The sequence below is a fragment of the Micromys minutus genome (assembly GCF_963924665.1).
Source record: "Micromys minutus genome assembly, chromosome: 17".
Classification (NCBI taxonomy): domain Eukaryota; kingdom Metazoa; phylum Chordata; class Mammalia; order Rodentia; family Muridae; genus Micromys; species Micromys minutus.
In genome coordinates this window covers 51,383,395-51,407,381 of record NC_137952.1, presented here as the reverse complement: position 1 = coordinate 51,407,381, position 23,987 = coordinate 51,383,395, and the positions used below count along the sequence as shown (strand labels likewise).

Genomic DNA, 23,987 nt, shown 5'->3' with positions numbered 1-23,987 from the left:
TTTTCAACCTGCATAGAGTAGAGAACTGAGGAACACACTTTTAGGGATTAAGTTAGTTTTGTCTGCTTGTATTTGTGACATAAACCTGTTTTCTATGGACGGTGTCTGATAAGATATGGGTGTGTCTGAACCAGTTAGGCCTGACATACTGGAGCTGACACAGAACTCTGAACTCTGGAGCAGAGGCAGGCAGAATGTCTGTGTATCTTCCTCAGCATGTGCTTTATGTATAACACTGCAAATATTTATTTTGGAAGGAACATTCACATCTCTTTCTGGTGCTCTTAAAATAAGCACATACACAAGTAGATTACCTTCAGTTGAAATCAAAAGTAAATAATGAAGTGGAAAAATATTAAATTGAATTAGTTATATCTTCAGTTCATAAAACCCCTATTCATTAACAAGAAAAATTATAATGTGTATATGTCACAACCAGAGAAATGGTTATATAACCATTTTTAAATGCTATAACCATATTTAAATGTCATAATTCACTATAATTTTAAGATATATAAACTTAAATATGTTACCAAATTACCTACCAATTATCAAAAGTGCTGTCTCCTGTCCCAATAACATATATGTGAGGTTTACACACATTTGGTAAGACTATTATTTAGTATAGTCTTTCTGGGAAATAGCTTAATATATATCAGTGATCTTCTAAATGTATATATCATTTGGCCCAATTTCCTCCTTTAAACTTGCTATATTTAAAAGTTATTCTATTAAGAAACATGTTGCCACATGTTTTTTGTGTGTTTATTTTGTTTATCCAAGTGAAATTCACATAAAAGTGATCATTTAAAAGTAAACAGTTTGGAGGAATTAAATACTCTTGAAGTACTGTTTAACCATTGCTTCTAGCTTCTGAACTGCTGTTTTTGAGACAGGGTCTCTGTAGTTCTGGCTGTCCCAGGACTCACTCTGTATTACCGTCTGACTCTCAAGTGCTGGATTAAAGGTGTGCAGAACCATGTCTGGCAGGCAGAGGAGCCCTACAGCCATTAACAGTCACGTGGCTGCTACTTTTGTATTTCTGTTTAGCTTGACAGGGTTTTACATCTTTTCTTAATTCTCAGCCAAAAGATGTGGTCAGCATTTATACTGGGCAACACCCGAGTATTCAAGAACTACAAACCAGTGCCAGCTGAAGGAAGGAACAGAGAAACAGCGGACAGTCACATTTGGCCTGAGATGCGGCTGTTTGCCAGCTTGTAACTGGAGTCCAGAGTGTGCACCAGCTCACAGCCTTCCTTTCTTGTCTCGCCTCTCCTGTGGTGAAATGGTTCTTTCCAATCACTGTTCTACATTGGTTTGCTTTTGTTTTCTGTGCTTTTGTTCTTGGAACAACTCTCCAGGCACAGGAGAGATGATCTCTGGCTCCAGAGCTAGTGAGTCATGAACAGAGTCCAGCCCCTCCCGAGGAATCTACCCCAGCGCCTGAGAACCTCTCTGACTGGCTTGACATCCGTCATTCCTCATTTCTGTGCCAGTCACTGGTGAGGAGGGTGCGTGTCTTGAAGAGTCAGGTTGATCACATGTTCTCTTCCTACAGATGGGACCTTAACTCTGGCTCCTTTATTTCTGAGAAAGTTCTAGAAGGCATTCCCATAGATTCATGTTCAAGACAGCACTGGCAGTGCCCCTGTTTGATGCCTGCTTTATCATAAAGTTCACAAACCTTTGTTCTAGATCACTGAGAAATCCTTAGTTGGCATTCTGTAAATTCTACGACGTGGGTGTCATATCTAAGGGTTATTTACCCAATTTGAGAAAAGAAATCACTGTCTTTTGAAGAAGCAGGTTTGAGCATGTTAAGTCTGTCTAGAGTAGACATAACTGACTTGGAACTGCACCAGAGGCCCAGAGTTAGAGGAAAAAGAGCAGGAATAAGGCCAGGCGGGAATGATAAGGTAGGAACCCCAGGGCCGGCCGACAGGGAGCTGAAGTGCTGTGGTTCCTGTTTGGGTAAGTAGACCTGCTTGAATAACCTACTAGACTCTGGCTCTCCCTGCGAGTTCTCTATTGCTTACGGATTAGTTACTTTTCTATTGCTGTGAGAAAACACCATGGCCAAGGCAGTGTAGAGGGAGAAGGGTTTATTGGGACTTGTAGTTACAGAGGAACTAGCTCATGCCATCACAGCAGGCTAGTGTAGCACAGGGCTGGAGCTGGAAGCTGAGACTGAACTGGGACGGCACATGGCTTTTGAAACCGTGAAGGCTGTCACAGTGATGAACTTTTTCCAGCAAGGACATACTTCCCAAGCCTCCCCAAACAGGGTCACCAATGGGGGAACCTAATATTCAAATGCCTGAGAAGCGGGGGTGAGGGTGGGAAATCTCACTTAGGCCAGCACAGTTTACTTTATGAAGAGTCAAACCCTTTGTCCTAAGCTAGGCAGTGGCTGGAGACAAAAGAGAAGAGAGAAAGAAGTGTTGGACAACGAGTGGTGTAGAAGCTGTGACACACATACTTGTGGAGGGAGAGGGGACACACCGTTTGTGTCCTTCCTTACTCTGCTGGGGACCAGTGATGAGGATTCAGGCTAGGAACACTGTGGCCATGGAACAGGAAAGCTAGAGTATACTGGCCCATGTGCTGTGGCCCCCACAATGGACTGCACTGACAGTTGGGTAATAGGCAACTTGAAAGCACTGCAGACGTGGAGGAAATGGGAGGCAGGCCAGTGAAAAAGACTGAGCCCAGAAAACTGTCTGTGGGTCAGAACAGTAGACACAGCTATACAAATGACAGCAAAAGGCAGCAGGCCCTGCCAGTTCTTAAAATTGGAGATGTTAAGTATTTACATTTCACATGTTATCCCCTTTCCTGGTTCCCCCCATCCCCTCTATGAGGATGCTCCCCCTCCCACCCACCCACTCCCACCTCACCACCCTAGCATTCCCCTAAACTGGGGCTTTGAGCTTTGGCAGGACCAAAGGCTTCTCCTCCTATTGATGCCAGGCAATGCCATCCTCTGCTACAGATGTGGCCAGAGCCATGGTCCCTCCATGTGTGCTCTTTGGTTGGTGGTTTGGTCCCTGGGAGCTCTGGGAGATCTGGTAGGTTGATGTTGTTGTTCTTCCTGTGGGGTTGCAAACCCCTTCAGCTCCTCCAGGCCCTTCTCTATGTTTTGCCAATTTTTAACCTATTTTCTGTGTTTTGAATGTTTTTTAATAAAAAGGCCCGTGAGAACTTTGATTTCTGGTTTAGTATTAATTATATGATGAACTAGAGCCACAGAGCCTTGTGCCTTTCTCAGACCGGCGGCTGTGGTTGAGACCAGGCTTACAATGCACACAAGTTCCTGGGCCCTCAGCTTGCTAACCACCGAAAGCTTGGCGTGTGTTTTCTTCTGTCCACTTTTGTATATGTTCTGTTGTATTCTTTTGTACTGTTTTATGAAGAGACACCATGACTAAGGAAACTTATAAGAGCATTTCATTGGGGGCTTCCTTACAGTTTCAGACTGTGAGTCCATGACCGTCATAGCAGGGGCAGGGCAGGAGGCATGCGTAGTGCTGGAGAAGTAGCTGAGAACTTACTTGTCTGCAGGTTAGAGGCAGGCAGACCGGGCTTTTGGAATCTCAAAGCCACCCCCAGTGACACAACTCCTCCAGTAAGACCACACCTACTCTTTCCCAAAACAGCCCCACCCACTAGGGATGAAGGATTCAAATATGATGGCCTTTCTCACCTAGACCACTACAGTATGCTTTTAGCTGCTGCAGTAGCCTAAGCCTCTGAGATTCTTCAGAGAAAATGTTAGTTCACCCCAGCAAATCAATAAATGCTTGCCTCCCTCTTTAAAGAGCAGCTTAATGGTTAGTGCCTGCTCTTCTGCTTGAGAGCGCAAGTCCTTTCCAAAGCCTTGCCTGTATCCCACATGCTTTCCTGCGTCCTCTTACTGTTGTCTCCAGACAGAAGATCCCATCACCTGTAGGATGATGATTCAAAGTCAGATGGCAAGAGGAGGTTGGGTACAGGATGGTAGACTCTCAGAGCTGTCATTTCTGAGCCTAGACCATCTCATTAGCACTTTATAGTCTGTCTGGCAGAATAAGAGGTTGACTCATATGGTCTAAGGCTACCAGGTCTTGTAAATGAAAGCTTGTTGTGATTGGAGGTTTCATCACCTTTTTTGCATCTTAGGTGTCCATGTTTGCTTTTTCTACTCCATGCAAGCTTTGAATATGACACAAGCAGTCTCTTGCTGCCCAGTTCTGTTTTCTGTCCTTCCCTCTGAATTACAGATACCCAGCCTTTCCTAAACACAATAAATCTCCTTTGAGCAATTAGATCATTACAGAGCATTCTGTGCAAGGTGTGTGCTATTCCTAAAGTGCACTGCATGTATTGGACAGGGAATTTGTGCTGCCATTAGAAATGATAAAGCTACTATTCTATGTATCATTTGTGATAACTTTTCTTCAGAGTTGAAAAGTTGTGTTTTCAAGTTTAAAGAATAGTGTATCCAACAGACAGACTGTAGAGTTGCTAATTTCTTTTATAGTAGTCCAGCTTTGAAGCAATTTTGTTTCTTTATAAAACATTGGGAAGCATGTTTTCTTCTTTTAGTGTTTTTAGGGGTGGGTTTTATATTTACTATACCTACTATGAAAATTTGAATACTGTGATTTGAGCGTGAGTAGTGTAGATCCTGCGGTCCTTTATCCATTGCTGGTGTCTGGGTAACTGGGTAAGCTTGCTCTCCTGTGTGTGCATGTTCTTGTCTGTGTCTTGTTTTCAGTTGTGCTTGTGAGTACTCACACACACACACATGCACACACAATTTTACATGAGTTATCATTCATTATACATGGTCTAATGATGTGTTTTTACAAAGACACCTTAAACATTTGTGCATCCCAGGATGGGAAGACTTACATTATCCTTACATGGCTGTATTGTGTCTTACTGGGCTCCTATAACAAACTGTTCACTACTACTCTAGTGTTGCTGTAAGCAATTAATGCTGTTTAAATTGCCCTGCCAGGACTGTGTGAGCTCCTTGTTCTGAGTTCCCAAAAAGAGCATGCACGCAAACTTATATTTAGACATACCTTAAACAGTCCAATGACTGGGCCACTCCCAAGCCTCCACGTTGCTAATGCATCCCCTCTGATACTCCTGAGTTATTACTAAAATCCATATTCCATCTCTACTACCCTAGACACAGTGGGGTGGGGGTGGGGGCTGCCTCCCTGGCTCTTACACGGTTTGGTCTGCTCTCCTGCAGCTCTCATGTGAATCTCACTCTTTCCTTCTCTTGGTCCCCTTGCCTGTGAATCCTAAATTCCTGCCTTTGTCTCTCTGCCCAGCCACCAGAACCAACTGGGGGCAGGGACCCTCAGCATCTTATTTGCAGAATTCTCCTGCAATTTTGGGAGCTCGACTAACATGATACAGGTGTTAAGACAAATTCACAACTCTGTAGATTGTGATTTTTACATGCTTTTACACTGTCAGCAGATTGTATACTTAGGAGTGACTCCCAGTGAACAGACAGGGTTTACTTGTGTAAAGGTACAACAGAGGTCACCAATTTAGGCTGATAATAGAGCAAGAACATCATTATGATTTTCTAGAGGTAAAGATAGTCCTTTTGGGGAAGGCCACTTAAATCTTTGTTAAATCAATTTCACACAAAAGCCACCGTTTTAACTTGTCCAGGAAGAAGGTCATTTCAATTGCACACTGTCTCTGATTCGCTTTTAAAGTGTGGAGTCTGGGAGATGAGTCAGTGGGTAAAGCACTTGCCCCACAAATTCAAGGACTGGAGCACAGATCTCTAGAACCCATGTAAAAGCCATGCACAGTGCTGGAAGGAGCAGCGATCGGGTCCCCAGAGCAAGCCTACACGGAGTCAGGGAATCAGGAAGTCTGGCTCGGAGAGAGGCCCTGCCTTAGTAAGTAATGTCCACACATGTCCAGCTGCAAATATGGGAACACTCGCACATACGTATCTACACACTACACTCATAAACATGCAAAAATGCAAAATAAAATAAGCTACTTTCAAGGTTTTTATTGTCCCCTTCTGGATTTAAAATGAATCTCTAGCTCATGCCACATAGAGCGGTTTTGTGCTCTCTCTGTCTCTTTCTCTCTCTCAGCAAAATGAAGTAAAGTGCAGTTTAGGTTCAGTTCCTTGTGTCCTCCCTCAGCTTTTTCTAAGTGTGGACCCAGTCAACTGAGCAGTGGGGAGTCCAGCCTTGTGGGGTCCAAGTTGAAGTGAACTGCCCTCTCTTACTCTTTCTACAGCAGTAAGGATGTTCCTGCCTCTTGTTGTTGCTGGAGGGTTAATTGAGTCACCCTATGCAGAGCTGTTTTATAGGCTATTATTATATGATTAATAATAGTTATTTGACACACACATTATTTGATGGCCTTCCCCACCTTCTTCACTTTTCTGTTTTCGTAGCTGTTGAGAGTGACAGGTAAGAAGGGACCATTTAGGTCTTGCTTTACCTATTCTATTTCTGTCTCCAAGTTCTCATTATGGTATAAACTGGTCCCAGTCCAGTTTAAAACAATATACAAGTATGACTGTTTTAAATGTTTAATGAGATCTCTGTGAGCTTTTCTTCTCTCTTTTTCTTCCTCCTCTTTCTCTTCCTTCACTTCCTCCTCCTCCTTCTTCTTTTCTTCTTTTTTGGATGGGGGTGGGTTTGAGACAGGGTTTCTCTGTGTAGCCCTGGCTGTCTTAGAACTCACTCTGTAGACCAGGCTGACCTAGAACTCAAGAGATCTTCTGCCTCTGTCTCCTGAGTGCTGAGATTGGTACTAGTATTTATTTCATATTTTTTTCAGCCACCTGTCTACAAAGATGTTTTTGTCTATAACTAAGAGATAACTAGTTATAAGTGGATTTCCCTTTTCTATATAAAGAAGCCCTACCTGTCCTCGGGCAGGGCAAACCAGAGTGAGGTAATCCAGCAGTTCTGTAGTGCTGACTGCCCAGGCTTCCTGCCTCTCCGCTGTGTCATCCTCACTGAGACAGATTTGCCCTCCGAGTGTCAAATACCCACAGCAACCCAGATGGAGTGATGTCCTTGTATCAGAGGCATTGCAAAGCTGCTTCTCCTGTGTCTGTTTAGGAACCACGAGTATTTCCCTAGTACTTCCACCAGTCTCCTGTGTAGATGGGTCAGCACTGTCACAGGCTTTGGCCTATGGGTGTCACTGGCAAAGGGTATGTTGCCATCATAATTGGCTCAGTTACATCAGGCTCAGTCCCCGGATGGGGTATATCTCAGCCTTCCCAGTGGCTGCAGCTCTGTGAAGGAGTAAACCTCACTCTGTGAGGAAGAGTGAGGGGCTGATGAGGGTGAAGGTGGGTGAAGGAACTGGGGAGAACCAGTAGCGTCGGCTCCAGGCAGCTCTAATGCCTTTGTCTGAGGTGCTGTAGAGAAGAACCCTTATGGAAATTAGTTGCCAATTATGACAAGCATTCATACGTACATACATATGGGAGCATTTAAAAATTACTGTAATTAGTATGTAACTAAGGAAACAGTAAAATATGACTCTAATGTATGGAAGGCAGAACTATCAAAGAAGACAAACATATGTTTATTTCATGGAAATAGGACTGTATGCATTGTCGCCTGGCCTGGTCGTGTATGCTTTAATCTCAGCACTCAGGAGGCAGAGGAAGGTGGACTTGTATGAACAGTGCATCTCCTAAGGGCAGGGCAGCAAAAGCCTAGTTAGATTACATATGTTCAGGGCTGTTCTTTTATATGCATTGATATTTTATTTTGTTTATTGCACGTGCGTGTGTGTGTATACCCACGAGTGCACATGCAGGTGCCTACAGAGGCCAGAAGAGCAAGTCATAGCTCAGGAGGTTGAAGGTCACCCAGTGTGAGTGTTAGGAACCAAACTCTGGTTCTTTGCAAGAACAGCAAGTACTTTTCACCTCTGAGCCATGTCTCTATCCCCTAGTAAAACATATTTAAAAAACCTTTTGTGCCCAGTACATGGCTTGGCTTCAGATAAATTCCACGTATGAAGTAGACTAGGATTTTATTGAGTGACTGCGAAGGAAGGGCTGAGGGAAAATGAAGGAGTGAGGCTGGGGAGAGGCTCAGTGGGTAAAGGCACCTGCTGGCAAGCTTGATAACCTAGATTTGTCCCTGGGGACCATAGGATGGAAGGAGAGAATCAACTCCAGCACGGTGTCTTCTGACTTTCATTTTGTGTACTAACACATGTAAGTGCTTCCTTTCCCTCTCTAAGTAAAAGTATGATTAAAAAAAAAAGATGAGCCATAGCAACTAAATTGGGAAAAGAGGAAAGGAGGACTTGTGACAAGATGGACAGTGACGCAATGGTAGATTAGGGTTGAAGAGTTGTGGGGTTAGGGTTGAGGAGTGTCAGGGAGCAGGAGAATGAATGAGTGACTTGGAGCCGAGGCTAAGGAGGTGGAGTGCCTGACAAGTTCACCTAGAACGAAGACAAGGAGCCAGGCCCTACAGTCATTGGCGAGTGTACCGGAGTGTAAGAGACAGAGGACCACTCCAGCTGGGGACGGGGTGGCCATTGTTCTGTGATCCGTGGTGTGATGAGCAGCAAAGGAGCTTTTTGTATATGTGAGAAGGGAAGGACCAGAATGGCCCGGAAACTGTCATGTGTGTATATGTGTGCACAAGTGTGCGTGTATGTGCGTGTGTGTTGGGATTTCAGGGGGTTGTGTTTGTAGCGCCACATGAGTTAGGTGGACAGTGAAAGCCTTGTCTGTGGCTCTACGGGAAGTGCTTTGAAGGTTTCAGGCAGAGCTGAAGGAAGAACACTGTAAAAATATGGTGGAAGAGAGAAGAGTTTTCCTGGATATTGTAGGTGGGCAGGCTGTGTTAGGGACCTGGGGTGAGATTCAGTGTATCTATATTTGTATGGTTTTGGTATCTAAGATGAGGGTCATGTGAGAAGCTTGGGGTTTTCAAGAGATGATTACAAACCTGAGGAACCCTGGGGAACCGTCTGAGTTACTGTTTCTGATTGCAGCCTATGGTTTCTTAGGCAGTTTTGGTAGCCAGGTGAGGGAGAGGGAATGGTTTCTCACAAAGAACTAGGAGGGACTCCTATTCCATTGGGTAGAGGGGATTAAGAGAGGAACCAGAACTGTTCTGAGTACTTTATTAGTTAATATTTGAATGATTAGGAAGTGATTGCATACCAAATATGTCTAGTGCCTATACGTGGATGAGGTTGGAAGTATTGTACTACTTGAGGATTTTGTTGAAATATGAAGTCTCATTTGTTACAAAGAATACATGTGAAACAGACACTTCTGGTTCTTAAAGCTTCATAGAAATTGGGTAAGTGTTGGACACGGAGAACGATTCCGGGGAAAGAGATGAGAAGCAGCAGAGAGGACTGAGGTGTATAGCAGAGTAACACAGAGATGGGTTTGCGTCTGATCTTTGACACCAGCAACTCAAGAACTTGCTGTTGGAATTTGGAATTGTGGGACAGAGCCCAGATAAAGAGTGAGAGTTAGGACCAGATTTGGGCTACTTTGTGTGCTGAGCTCAAGGCTGAATCTGTGGAAGGTATGGGCTTATTGAACATAGTACTACCCGAGGACCCAGCTATACCATTCCTGGGCATATACTCAAGAGATGCTCCAACATATGACAAGGACACATGCTCCACTATGTTCATAGCAGCATGGTTTGTAATAGCCACAAGCTGGAAAGAACACAGATGTCCTTCAACAGAGGAATGGATCCAGAAAGTGTGGTTCATTTATACAATGGAGTACTACTCAGCTATTAAAAACAATGACTTGTTGATATTCTTAGGCAATGGATGGAACTAGAGAATATCATCCTGAGTGAGTAACCCAGTCACAGAAGAACACACATGGCATGCACTCACTGATAAAAGATTGGAACACCCAAGATACAATCCACATTTGAGATGAAGCTCAAAGAGATGGAAGACAAGAATTGATGCTTCAGTCCTTCTGAGAAGGGGGAACAAAATACTCACAGGAGGAAATGCATAGACAAAGTGTGGAGCAGAGACTGAAGGGAAGGTCATCCAGTTACTTCCCCTCCTGGGGATCCATCCCACATACAGTCATTAAACCCAGACGATATTGTGGATGCCAAGAAGTGCATGCTGACAGGAGCCTGATATAGCTGTCCTCTGAGAGGCTCTGCCAGATTATGGTAAATAGAGTTGGATGTTCTCAACCAATCATTGAACTGAGGACAGAGTCCCCAATGGAGGAGTTAGAAAAAGGACTGAAGGAGCTGAAGGGGTTTGCAACCCAATAGGAAGAACAACAATATCAACTAACCAGACCTCACAGAGCTCCCAGGGACTAAACCACCAACCAAAGAGTAACATATGGAGGGACCCATGGCTCCAGCCTCATATGTAGCAGAGAATGGCCTTATCAGGCATCAATGAGGGACCCTTGGCCCTGTGAAGGCTCATTGCCCCAGTGAAGGGAAATCCCAGGGAGGGAAGGTGATAAGGAGTGGGTGGGTGGATGGGTGGGGGGGGGGATGGGATAGGGGGATTTCAGAGGGGAATCCAGGAAAGGGGATAACATTTGAAATGTAAGTAAAGAAAATATCCAATTAAAGAATAAAGAAAAAAGAGTGTTATATGTTGATTTTCTTTGTGAAATTCTTTGGACCTGTTGAAATGAGAATTTTGTGTTTTAGTTACTTTGAGAGATAAAAGGAGCTGGTAGCTCAGAGGAGATACTTTGTTTTTGGAATAGGGTCTCACTATGCAGCCTTAGTTAGCCTGAACTTGCTAGGTAGAGCAGGCTGCCCTCAAACTCAGAGAACCATTTATCTCTGCCTCCTTGGATAAAAGGCATGTGGAACTACCCTGGTACATATTTTAATTTTTGAAATGTGAACTTTTGGTTGTATTAACTCATATTTGTGCCAAGGTTGGGGTGTGGCTCCAGGGTAAAGTGTTTGTTTGGTTTTGAGAGGTTCTCGGAACTCGCATAAAGCTGGGTGTAGTGTTTGGGTGCTGTCCCAGAGTCCTAAGTGAGATGTGAGGCAGAGAAGACAGTCTGCAAACTTGAGGGTCAGCAGTCCTGGGAGAGGCATCAGTGAACAATGTCTCAAACAACGTGGAAGGCAAGGATTGACGGCCATCCTCTGACTTCCACATGTCAGTGTTGGGCACAGCATAACTATCTCCCCGTAAATAGTGTAGCAGCCCCCATCTGCATTACCAAGGAACTTACAAAGAGTAAAAGAGAAATTGATCCCAATTTATTTAAACATCTTACAGTAGCAGATTAGAAGCTTTGCTGTTGTTTTTTTTTTTCTGACCAGATTTCTTTTTAATACATCAGACTTAAATAAATTTGGTGTGTAGATATGAACTAATTTTATAAAATGAATTTTCACAATAGTTTAAGGGATGAACAAATGCTTATGTTGCTATTATTTTGAAAATAATTAGAATTTAATAGTTGTAGAGTAGCTCTTGTTAACTTATTTTCTATCTAGATGGGTTTAAGCATATTTGGGATGGCTTAGCTGTGGACTTATTTTATATTTACAATAGGAGCCATCATCCTGTCTTCTTAGTTGGAAATCATTTTGACCACTATTGTAAAAAGTTTTGCTCTGATTTTACAAATAAGTCAGTTTCTTGTTTGCTGTGATCTTCAGGGATGCTTTTCATTCATCCACAGAAGGGGTCAGGTCATCAGCCACATGTCTAGGTTCTGCAGGCATGCTAGCGGGATGCAGGCATGCAAGTGGGATGCAGGCATGCTAGCGGGATGCAGGCATGCAAGCGGGATGCACACCTGAAAGCAGCAGCCGTGCAGCCAGGCTGTAGCCCCTTCCTGCTAGGTGACTGGGAGAGAAAGACAGCTTCGATAAAGGGCTGAGCTTCTCTCTGTCCTTCCTTACCGGGTGATCCCATCTTGACCATACCTGTTTTACGCCTTGGTCACTTTGGGCTCACAGTCTAAATCTAAGTCTTGCTTTGCATTGCATAAGTTTATATTTCTCCCTACATAAGGATTTTGTGTTTGTATATAGGCAGTGCAGAAAACATAATAGTGTTATATTTTTGGCTTTTTGAGACAAAGTCTTACTTTGTCTCCCAGAGTGGCCTAGATGTCACTATGCATTTCAGACTGGTTTTGAACTTGTGGCAATCCTCCTGCTTCATCTTCCGAAACCCTGGGGGCTGTATGCATCATCCCTCACACTCAGCTAAAATAGGAAACATCTTGAGAATCTTCAAATGAAACTCATTTTTCAGGAATGAATTTTTCTTATGATAATGGTGTTGATCAGTCCTTGGACACCTTGTGAACTGTGTCTGTTAGACACGGAGTCTGGAGAGGCTTCCTGGTGCAGGGCTGGTTGCTTCTCCTAGATAAGCTCCTGGTGTTTATCCGCACTAACACTCTACAGCACCTTTTGGCATGAGGAGGTGCTCAGATGGACCAGATGATGTCATGAGGAGCCCTTCCCTAACTCAGGCTAGAACAAGTCATGGCTGACAGAAAGTTTGTATCAAGGTGCCGCTGTGCATGGCATCTTTACATCATGAAGAAAAGAGGGCACTAGCCTAGGCAATTACCTAAGTTATGAAATCAGAATCGTATCAGCCCCTAAGGCTAATAATATTGCCAATAAAGCCAGTCACACTAGGCTCATCACTAGTGACAAACATTTCTGACAAAATTCTCAATCGTGGGTCTGCCTAGTTTATTGTTAATTATTATTTTCCTTGTTTCTCTCTCTCTCTCTCTCTCTCTCTCTCTCTCTCTCTCTCTCTCTCTCTCTCTCTCTGTGTGTGTGTGTGTGTGTCCATGTGGGTGTGTTTGTATGTGAACCTGTGTGTAGATACACCCCTCTGTCCATGCCCACAGGTTGACATTGGTGTTTTTTCCCCATTGTTCTCCATTTTCTTGAGACAGGGTCCCTCACTTAACTGGAGCTTGCTGATGTAGGGAGTCTGGCTACCCAGCAAGCCCCCAGATCTGACTGACTGCCCCCCGAAAGTGCTAGGGTTACAGGTGTGCTGCATCTGGCTTCTCCATGGGTGTTGGGAATCTGAACTCAGTCCTTAGGCTCGCTGAGGAGACACTGAGTCACCTCCCTGCCAAGTGTTTCTGAATGGCTGTGTTTTAGCACATCACCTTGAGCTCTTCACCTGTCTTTTTACAAGTCTCTGGTTTTGATCATCTGGCCTTCGGTAACATTATCCAGGAAATTGGATTTAAAATAGAGTGCACACAGATCCATGTTCAGAACTAGGTGGCTCTCAGCTCTGGGGTGTGGTTAAAGGAGGCTGACTCCCGAGTGGGCTGAAGGCTTCCCGACGTGGTATCATAGAGATGTGCTGGAGCAAGTTCTCGTGAAGCTGTGTTCTGACCTTACTGAGGAGGGATAGAGTTGCCTCTGAGAAGGGTTGTGTGTGGAAAGAGGTGGAAGGGGAACTGGCTGGTTTCATGGGTTTGCTTGCTGGCAGTGTTTACTGTGGAGCTGGGATTAAGTACTATTTAGTGTGGGATGGAATCATTAAGTGTATGAATTTCTGAGTCATTGAATTTGATGGCTTCATACATAGGTGAGGTTGTGTTATTTCTTCCTGGTGAGAGAGCTTTGCCAGAAGCTAAGTAATTATAAAAAACAACTAACATGATGCCAGCTGATATTCTATAAGCACTCCACACATGCTTATTTTCACCATTGTCCTGCAGTGTAGGACCATTGCTAGTTCTGGCTCACACTAAATTGAGGAACAGTGTTGACTTCATTTGTCTCAAACATTGTAGCTTCTGCGCTTGAAGCCAGGCAGCTCACTCCAAAGGTTTTTTTTTGCCTTTGCTTTCAGTTGGCTTCCAAGTAGACGTGGGGAGAGACTGGTCAGTATAAGGGTTAGTGACAGGCGTGCAGAGAGTCGAGTGTCCTTGAGAGATGATGGAGAAGTACTGCAGTTGGCTGGCTGCTGGTGATGAAGGGGCCTGGGTAATAAAGGGTTCTTGAGAAACTTAGAACGACCTCAAGCTCTGCAGGGCTGCCTGGTATTTGCTTCTCTGCGCTTTTTGGGAGTCCTTGGCTGAGTTGCATGATGGTAATAAGATGGAAAGCAAGCTTCCTTGTTTGAGCTGGAGGGTCAGCCTAGTCTCCTCCTGGTCCTGTCCCCCCCCCCACAGGTCCTCAGCAGACCCTGAGCTGCACCCCACTCTTGCTGACTGTTGCTCGCCCTGTCTGCTCTGCCTTCTTCCTTTGAGCACTTCCTGTTCTTTCTCTTGTGGCTCTTCTGCACATCTCCAGGGGTCATTTTCTTCTAAATTCCTGACCTGCTTTCTAGTTTTGCTTTGAAGTCAGAGGCTCAGGCATGAATTCTGTCTGTCTAGGCCCTGACTTCCTAACTTGTTATTTTGGACAGGTGAATGGAGATCTTCATTAATGGGTGCTCCCTACCCCACATACTGCTCCATCTACTTCACAGGGTTGTAAGGAGGGCAGAATAGAACAACTCATGACATATCTTGTTAAGCATAAATATATGCATTGTTAACACCCCAGACCTGCCTGTGTGGGCTGTTTCTTGCTTTGGTGCCCAGCATGGGTTTCAGCCTTGGTACCCTGCTGTTGTTGGTTATGTTTATCTTGATGGCCTTGGCTTTTAATTTCTAAGCACTATGAAAAGTATTACTTGGCATTGACAGGGCACAATAAGTGAATGAATTAGCCCAAACTGCCCGTCTTAACCAAATCTGTGGTTATAGCATGGTTATAGTAGTCCCCCAAACGTATGCCTTGCTAAAAATACTTTGTTTTATTCCAGTCTTTTTCTTTTTTCCTTCAGGATGCTAAACTCCAGTTCCTTCTCTGAGACCTATCTTTACTCTATATTCTCTGGATCTTGTACTAGGTGTGTAAAACATTGGATATTCAGACTTTCGCACATTCACTTAACAAATGGCTACCCCATACCTCAGGTTATTTTCTGGGGCAGAAGGGGCAGCAGTCAACAATGCAGGTGGAGTTCCTGCTCTCATGTCATTTCTGTTCTAGTGAGGGTCCCAAAAGATAGAGATGTAGCTGAGTAAGTTGGTGTTTTGGCCCATTTTAATGCTGTATTCGATGAGGTCTTCCAGGACACTGAGGTCCTCAGCTGGTATAGATAAACTGATTGTGTTAACTAGTGCTATGCCTGGCTTACCCTGTGTTGGATGACTTTGAAGTTATCTACTTGTCCTGCTACTGAGAACTTTATCAACAAGAAAGACTGGTTGGTTGAGGGAGAAAGGTGGCTGCTACCTGGATTTTTGGCTTCAGGGAAGTATTGTGATTTATATGGAAGCCCTCAAAGTTCTTGAGGCCTGTCTTTGTTTGGTTGCTGGCATTTTGAATGTCTTGGAGGGACTAGGGCTCAAGGGGCAAGGTGAGAGTACTGATCATTCAGCAACCTCTCTGGTGCACTGATGCCCTGCTAAGGGCCATTTGTTCCTTGTGGCTTCCTGAGTGTGGAGCCTTTCACTCTAAGGAGTAAGGCAGTTGATGGGATGAAAAGAACAGAGTCACTCTGGGGACACTTGTGGATTTCTTGAGGTCTTAATGAACAATCCCATTTCTGAAGGATGAGGCCAAACCAGCTCTAGGATGATTTGGGAGTCAAGCCAGTGTCCCCAAGGGGGACCCAAGTGTAAAATATGTTTGGGAACTTTGAGGACTGGAAAGATGTCATGGTGGGTGGAGTGTAGGGCTGAGGAGGACAGTGATGTGCAGTGGAGGTGGTTATTAGGAACGATTGTTCAGCAGAGATGCAGACAGACTGGCGGGAGGTGGTGTGTTTCAGTTGACAGTGAGAGGTGACTGGGACCCCTGTGTTTTAGTCCTCTACAGAAAGGGCATTGATGACAGACTGGCCACTACATTTGAACTGTAGTTAAAACATGCACAGTCCTTCCTGCCAGTGTCTGTACCTCCCCTGTGTCATTTCCACCTAGTTTTCCCCTGTCCTGGGACGTGTCACACTGCTGGATTCCTGACTGGGTCAGGTCTGTGCTCGAAGGAGTCCCTGCCCTCACAGAACATACAGTCCCACTCGTAATCAATGTACCCCTGATCTTTTCTTAAAATAATTGGATAAAAGAAACACTGGACAAAAGCCAACGATAAGACAGTGACTACCGCTTGTATCCCTATAAGCAGGAAGTCCTGAGGCATTAGAACACACACGCCATGTTGCAACAGGCAGATTGTGAATAAAGCTGTCAAGGGTTCCTGGAAAGACGGTGTTGCTCCTAAGATAGTAGTCAGAGAGAAGGATGTAGTTCAGTTGGTAGAGCTTGCTTAGAACGTGCGAGATAATGAATTCAATCCCTAGTAGCACATAAAGCCAGATATGGTCCAGGAGAGGTGGAGGCAGGGGAACCAGAAGTTCAAGGTCAACCTCCACTATATAGAGAGTGTCAGGCCAGCTTGGCTTATAGACCTTGTTTCTAAATAGATCCATAGACAAGTAAGTACAGGGACAGACAAATGGTAGTGTTTATGTCTGGCGATGGTGTTAGTTTCACTGTAGCCTGTATTCACCCAGGTAAATTTTCAGCTACTAGGAACCTCTACTGTTTGGTGATGTTTTATTTTGGGCTGTAAAAATAATATGTAATTGACAGATGATGTAAGTTTATAAACATCTTATGTGCACTATTTTAAAGAACATGTAATACAGAAAGGGACTTTACCTGGTAAGTAAGGAAGTTAGTTCTGTAGCTCCATGCGCAGCGTGCCACACTGACTACAGTATTAGCTAGGACGGCAAACACGGGCAACACCACTCTCTCACAGACTGAGCGGTAGCATCAGTTTCTTCTCCAGTGTAATATTTTAAGTTTTGAGAGTGTTTCTAATTTCCCTTAGGTATATAATTGTAAAGCATTAACTCCAGTGGTCAGGACTGTGCAAATGGCACAAGCAGCTTCACTAGCTTAGAGGGATGGACAGTTGAAAGTGGCAGCTGCTCTGATGAGGGATTTTTGGGGGGTGGAGGGGAGGTTGGGCTGGTCAGGCCCTTGGGAAGAAAGAACTCCAGTGGGAATGATGACTGTATCACCCTCCTCTCTGGCGTGTAGTCCCTGGTCATAGCAGAACTCCGTGTCACAACAGGAACACATGACCCACGGTATTGACGCAGAGTGAGGGCAGGGCACCCGGGTACACGAGGCTGCAGGGCTGTGCTGGGAATGCACACTAGGTCACTTGGACTGCTTTCTTTCAGTGCCTAGAGCACTGTGGTGGTGGAGGAGGGGCTGGTCTCTCTAAGGCCTCCACTAGTTGCTTTCACAAGTTCACACAATGGTCCCTCTTTGAGACCCCCGTCCAAGCCGCTTCTTCCAGGGTCCTCCATGTCTCCTTCTCTCCAGAGAAAATTCCCCATCGACTCCCTCCAAGCTTTTAGATGGTCTGTGAGGGTTGTTCCCTCATGAGGTCTGGCCTGCGTGGGTGGGCCTTACAGCTTCCTGGACATTTGTGTGTGAGTAGTACCCACAGTGCAGGTCCGAGCTCCTAGGTGATAGCCAAATGAGAGCCCTGGTTTGTTTTGTCGTATGAAGGAGTAAGACTAGCTTTATTTTCTCTCATTTCTGAACATGTTTGTGAGTCTGAATAGTGTCATAATGCACACTTCTCTTTCAGATAACGTGGACGCAAGCGACCTCAAGCCGTTTTTTGAGACCAACTATTCTCAGATATATTTCATCTTCTATGAAAATTTTATAACACTGGAAAATAGTTTGAAGCTAAAAGGTAAGCATTTCCACAACTCTATTTTGAGCACTCAGGAAATTTCGGAAGTTATGTTGTCATGACCCACAAGTTCTGCATTTTTAAGTTTTCTTTCTTCCGAGGCATCACTCTGGTGGACTGGTTGGCATCTCTGTTTCCCTTGAGTCTTCCCTCACACAGGTGTAAACTGAACAGCAGACGGGTACAGGGAAAATAGAAGGAACCCACAGAAGGCGTGGATTCCAAAGGCATAATTTATTTAAAGAGCAAGGAAGGAAAATAATACATGGACACTTTTCTTAAAGAAACAAAAAACCCCAGATCTAAGCTGTGCTTGGTGGCACAAGCTATAATCCCAGAACTCTGGAGGTAGAGACAAGGAAAGCATGGAGTCAGGAGAGCAGCCTGCCTGGCCCACACAGTGAGGACCTAGTGTCTCCTTTGTTCATACCTTCTGTCCTTAGGGGCTTCTGTATTATTGGTGCGTTCCCTTTGTATGTTCACAGACTTATGCCCATATGTAAAAGAATCTGGAAAACAAAGCAGCTCTGGGAGTTTGGTAGCTTCAAGTGCCTTCGAAGCCAGACTATCCTCACCCTTCTTGCTGTTTCTCCTTGAGCATTACTTGGCCTACCTGTGTTGGTATCCACCCCACTCCCGCCCCCACCTCCTTCCTGTCAGCAGGCTGCAGGTTAGCAGATACACTAGGATTTCGGCAGAACCTGGTCAGGAAGGGGAAGCTGCCATCACTGTCTTTGCTTTTCCATTTCATGCCATCTGTTTGGGAAATTAGGAAAAACAAAGGAAAGTCTTCTTCCCAGTCTCTCACACCAACTCAGCACAGCATTCTGCTGCAAACATCTCCAGCAAACACCAGGGGTGCCCGTTAACTCCATTCAGTCTTGCCAGGCTGCTGGGAGATAGTTTCAGATCCTGCAGGCTAAGGGCTGAGTGCCACAGGGTGTCCCCCGCAGCCCCCTTAATGCCAGGTGCAGGTTCTGGGTTGCTGCCTGCGTGGTGACGGACTGCCTCTTTTCAAGAATCTACTCCTCTCTTCTCAGGGTTGGTTAACTTGCTAGAGGAGCTGGAAGAATGTAGGGAAACAACTTCACTTACGTTTAATAGAACACTTTTGTTCATTTACTCATTATACATGAATAATACAGATTTTAGTGGGTGCCTATGAACAGACAGATAGAGAGCTGTACGTGAGGTCTGGAAAGCCCTGAAGTTGCCATGAAGTTGGAGAACACCGCTCTGCACATACATGACACCTTCATTTTTATAATCTGGGATCTCCCTTAGCCAGACTCTTTTGGGTTTAGTGGATGCTTCAGTATGTAGGTATGATTGATCGGAATTAGTCACAGGCGATGAACTCAGCCCGCAGGTTGTAGGTGGTGGCTGGGGCTGAAAGTAGGATTTGAAGTGAAGAACAGCATTGCACACAGAGGACAGAGCTTGAGCAAAGGCAGCGAAGTGTCCTTAGCACTGCTTGGGCCGTGTGTATCTTTTCTTGCGGCAGATGGCATGTGAATGAGACGTGTGGGAAGTCCAGTCAGTCTTGCCAGGAGTTGGGATTTCATTCAGTTAGAGCCCTTACAACCATTTGCCTCTGGGACAAGAGTACTGTTAAGTGGTGAGTGCATAGGTGAGTTGGGGGTGGGGGCTGATGCTGTCTCCCATGTGGGAGCTGCTGCTTGAGAACTGGAGAGGACTGACAGCAAGGTGGTGGGTAAGGGAGAAGAGGTCCTGAGACTGACTACAAAGGGAGTTTGACTTATGAGGTCTCATTGCAGCTGCAGAAACCTTTGAGGAGAAAGGCATTTTGGAAGTAAGTGGATGAAGGCAGCTCTGACCAGTCTGTATTTGAGGTACTGTGGGACACTCAGGAGTAAGTGTTTGCTGGGCAGCAGAAATTAGTGAGCTGTTGCTAAGGGCGGAAGTACATCAAGGAAAAGGGGGTCAGCAAATAAAGGGGTATGTGTTAGTGGACGGTGTCGGGAAATTGTATTGTCACAGAGGCCGGGGGAGAGGTCTCATTAAGGCATGTACCTCAGAAAGCCTGATGACAGAGAGGGTTAGGGAGTGAGAGCTCACGCCTGACCTGAGGACACATCTCGGGGAGGATCTGTCAAGGTTTAACATGTGGACATGATCACAGGAGAGTGGCTAAAGGCTGCACCTACAGCCCGAGGAGAGGGACACGCAGACGGAGAGGTGACAGATAGTGTGGGTGACCGAGAAGGGTGGACACAGGCAAGAGCAGAGCGGCTTTTTTGTCTGAGAATATAGACTGACCTTTCGGGATAAGAGAAAAACTGAGGACTCCCTGAAGTGGCCCAATTGCTGTGATCTATCTTAGTGTGCCCCGGGTGTGAACGGGAAGGGATGCGGGCTCAGTCTTCAGTGGGCTTTGGTATGCAGCAAATGGTTCAGTTTTACAAGATCTTGGGGCTCTGGTATACATTAGATTGTGTAGCAGCCTGTGCCTGGGCTGCCAGCATCTTTTTAAAAGGTGCTTCTCAATTTCTGTGTTGTATTTGTAAGGTATAAAATTTAAACTTAAGAAAATTCATTTTGGCCCAAAGGGTAGATATTACAAAGTGAAATGATCTGTATTTCCTTTGGTAGTTTCTCTTTACCCCACTTCATTTTACAGGTGTGTGGAAGAGAAAGGGGTCATGTTTTGCATATTTAAAATAACAATGAGCTTAGTGTGGCAGCTCAAGCCTTAATCTGGAGGCAGAAACAGTGGGGTTTCTGAGTTCAAGGCCAGCTAGGTCTACATAGTGAATTCTAGGTCTGCCAAGGCTACATAGTGATACTATGTCTTAACATGTGCACACACACATGCATGCCAAACAAACCAATGAAAACAGTGAAAAACTTTAAGATCTCAAATCCCCAAAAGACTACCAATCTTAAATTATTTTGTCACACCCCATTTTCCCTTCTTTCCTCTATCCTCATTTTTTCACTTTTCTTACTTACATCCATTCTTTTAGAAAACTGTGGCGTTTTAAGACTGTATCAGTTAGTTTGTACTGTTTAAAAACACTCCCAAATTAAATGTCTTGAGACAATCACCACCATTCAGCTGTGGTTTTCTGGATCTGCTGGGGTGTTTTTCTGGTTTAGCCTAGCTTGAGCTCTTTGGTTTGAATGGCCTCACTCACACGTCTTATCGTTGGCCAGACGCCTTAGTTCTAGACCACGTGGATGCTCATCCTCCAGATAGCAGGCCAGATTGGATTCTTTACAGGATGGTTTCAGAGTTTCTGCATCAGCAAAATGCCTCAAATTTGCTAGAGTCACATTGGTCAAAAGCTATGTATCATGAGGCATACAGAAAGAGACATCTCTGCCCCCTTATGGAAGGAAGCTCTCAGTGATGAACCAATAGGAGCAGAGTGAGATTTTGGGGAAGTTCTTTTAGTTCAATCTGTATTGAATTGAAGTACAAAGAGAGAGAGAGAGAGAGAGAGAGAGAGAGAGGGAGGGAGGGAGGGAGGGAGGGAGGGAGGGAGAGAGAGAGAGAGAGAGAGAGAGAGAGAGAGAGAGAGAGAGAGAGAGAGAGAGAGAGAAGTGTACCCCAAGAGGAAAAAAAAGTGTTTAGCATTAGACTGGCACTTGCTGCAGAGAGGGTCTCCTCACTTCTTTGCTTTCTTTTCAAAGAGTAACTGAGCCATGACTTATGATTGCTGGCTCTAGCTCTGCAATGGCTTTTCATCCTCAAAGTCACTGCAGCCTCTAATCTGCCTTCTTTGCCACACCTACTCTGTAAACTTATCTGTTCCAATGTCCCCATCTTTGCTGACCCTGTCAAACATGCTCAGCCACAGGAGCTTAGACTGGTCCACTCTCCCTCCCCGAGGGTGACTCCCTCGTACTTTGGTGTGGCTCGCTGTAGAGTGACTTTGGCTTTGTGAACGTTGTCTGGTTGTCACTTTGACCTTCCCTAATCAAACGCAGGGTGGATTTTAACACCCCTCACTTGATTTTGCTCACAAACTTTCTAGCTGATTTATTCTTTGCCTCTTCTTGTCCAAATGTAATCTCCAGGGCAGGGATTTCCAACAGAGTTCCCGAAAACAGTTTTTGTAGGTGAATGAATGATGGCCACTTCCTAGAGGTGTAAGCATGTAGTCAGGAGCCAGGAACTGATACACTCATAGCCCCTCATTCACATACAGCCTTTGACAACAGAGAGGTCTGAAAGCCAAAACTGCTCACTGATGATTCGTTAAGTTAGATGCAGCTAAACGCAGTGTCTGAGGCATAGCATAGACAATAATGGTAATTACTACTGAAGGTAGGTGGCGCAGTTTTTTATTTTTATTAATTAATATAAAGGGGCACTGTGGGGCTGTGGATGTAACTCATTTGATAGAGTGCTTGTGTAGCATGCAGAAAATACTAGGTTTAATTCTGGCACCTTATAAAACCAACTGTGGTGGTATACCTTTAATAATCTTAGTACTTGGGAGGTAGAGGCAGGAGAATCAAAGCTTTAAGGTCGTCCTCACCTATATATATATATATCAGGTTGGCGGCCAGCCAGGGCTACAATGAGACCCTGTCTCAAAAATAGAAAAAAACAATGTGAATCTGAACAGTGGACAGACAGACTCTTCTCTCTAGTCTGTGTTCTTTGTTAATATCATTCTCCCGTTCATTTTACTGTAATTTGTGCCACTCGGTACTTAGTTAAGAAACAGTTAGAGGAGTGGTGGGGGGAAGGCCTGTGGGAAGAGGTGACCTGGAGCGGGCAGTGAGTGGGATGTAAAGTGAATAAGTAAAAGGGAAAAATGAGAAAAAACGGAAGTTCCATACGAGGTTGTGCCACTTGATGTGCCGCTTCAGTGTCTGTGCCGGCCTGGCAGCGCCCCTCCCCCTCCCAGGAGTTCCCCATGCGTGTGGGCAGCATTTAAGATGCTTTGCAGCATTACGTGTGGTGTTCTAAAGCTTAAGTGCTAGCATGCTGACGAATTTCCTTTTCTTCATTTCCAGGGAATAATAAGTCGCAAAGGGAGGAGCTGGACTCCATCCTCTTTCTTTTTGAAGTAAGTTTTAGCGATTATTATTATTGTTATTATTATAGCTTTGGATTTTAAAAGCTATAATGATGGTCCTTGAGTTTACCTGAAGACAAATAGAAATGCTGTGCGTGGCTGACTCTGTCCTTCTGCCTTCTACCCAGGTTTGACCACAGTACTGTTACGAATGTTATATGATTTTTCTTTTCAAAAAATGTGTATGTTTCCCTTGTATGAATACTTAAATGTAAAGGCACTAGTTGGAAGAGTAGACAGATTTTAAACAGTAATAGCTTTTGCTGTTTTCCTTTCCATATGAACCTTTATGTGAATCTTGCATAAATGTTCTCTATCCCCAAAACTTCAGGCAACTTGTCTTACTGACGTGTGAGTCTCATATGTTTTCCCACATATATATGTAATATTTTAAAAATTATTTTTATGCATACGGATGGGGGCATGTTTCATGCATGTGTGTCTGTGCACTAAGTATGTACAGTACCCTTGGAGGCTAAGGGCCCTAGGACTGTAATTATAGATGGTTGTTAGCCGTCATGCGTGTGCTGGGTTATACCTAACTTCTCTGGAAGAGCGGCCAGTGCAACTCTTAACCATGGAGACTCTCCAGCCCCTCCATAAGTTATTTTTGACTAGTGGTGGAGTTATAATTTTTGCATATCTACATCTGTATATCTACATCTATTCTTTAAACTTGGAATGAGTTTTGGCTGTGTTTTTTAAAATTAAGTTGGATTTTATTTGTGTACATGCGAGGTGTGCCGCAAGCCTTCTCCACAGCAAGCATGTAAGGGTAAGGTCTGTGTCGGTACGGTCAGTACGGTCAGTACGGTCAGTACGGTCAGCACGGTCAGCACGGTCAGCACGGTCAGCACGGTCAGCACGGTCAGTACGGTCAGTACGGTCAGTACGCTCAGTACGCTCAGTACGCTCAGTACGGTCAGTACGGTCAGTACGGTCAGTACGGTCAGTACGGTCTCTTTTCACGTGTGGCTGAGCTCAGGTTGTCAGGCTTGATAGCAGGAGCCTTTACCTGCTGCACCATTTTGCCAGCTTCTTGGCAGCCTTTTGGTTGGGTTTTTTGTTTGAGGGTCTCTTCATGTAGCCCTAGCTGTCCTAGAAGTTGATGTGCAACAGGCTGGTCTTGAACCAGAAGAGATTGGCTTTG

General features: G+C 44.8%; 1 protein-coding gene across 2 annotated transcripts in view; it reads left to right on the top strand.

Moving 5' to 3' along the window:
- RALGAPA2 (Ral GTPase activating protein catalytic subunit alpha 2) overlaps window positions 1-23,987 on the top strand; it is a gene marked incomplete at both ends in the record, with an annotated part of 234,696 nt that overhangs the window by 10,084 nt on the left and 200,625 nt on the right. For both annotated transcript variants that reach the window (XM_080931325.1, XM_080931324.1), the window contains 2 exons: window positions 17,673-17,783; window positions 22,776-22,828. In XM_080931325.1, the coding sequence (XP_080787451.1) occupies window positions 17,673-17,783; window positions 22,776-22,828 (164 nt within the window). The remainder of the gene's footprint in view (window positions 1-17,672; window positions 17,784-22,775; window positions 22,829-23,987) is intronic.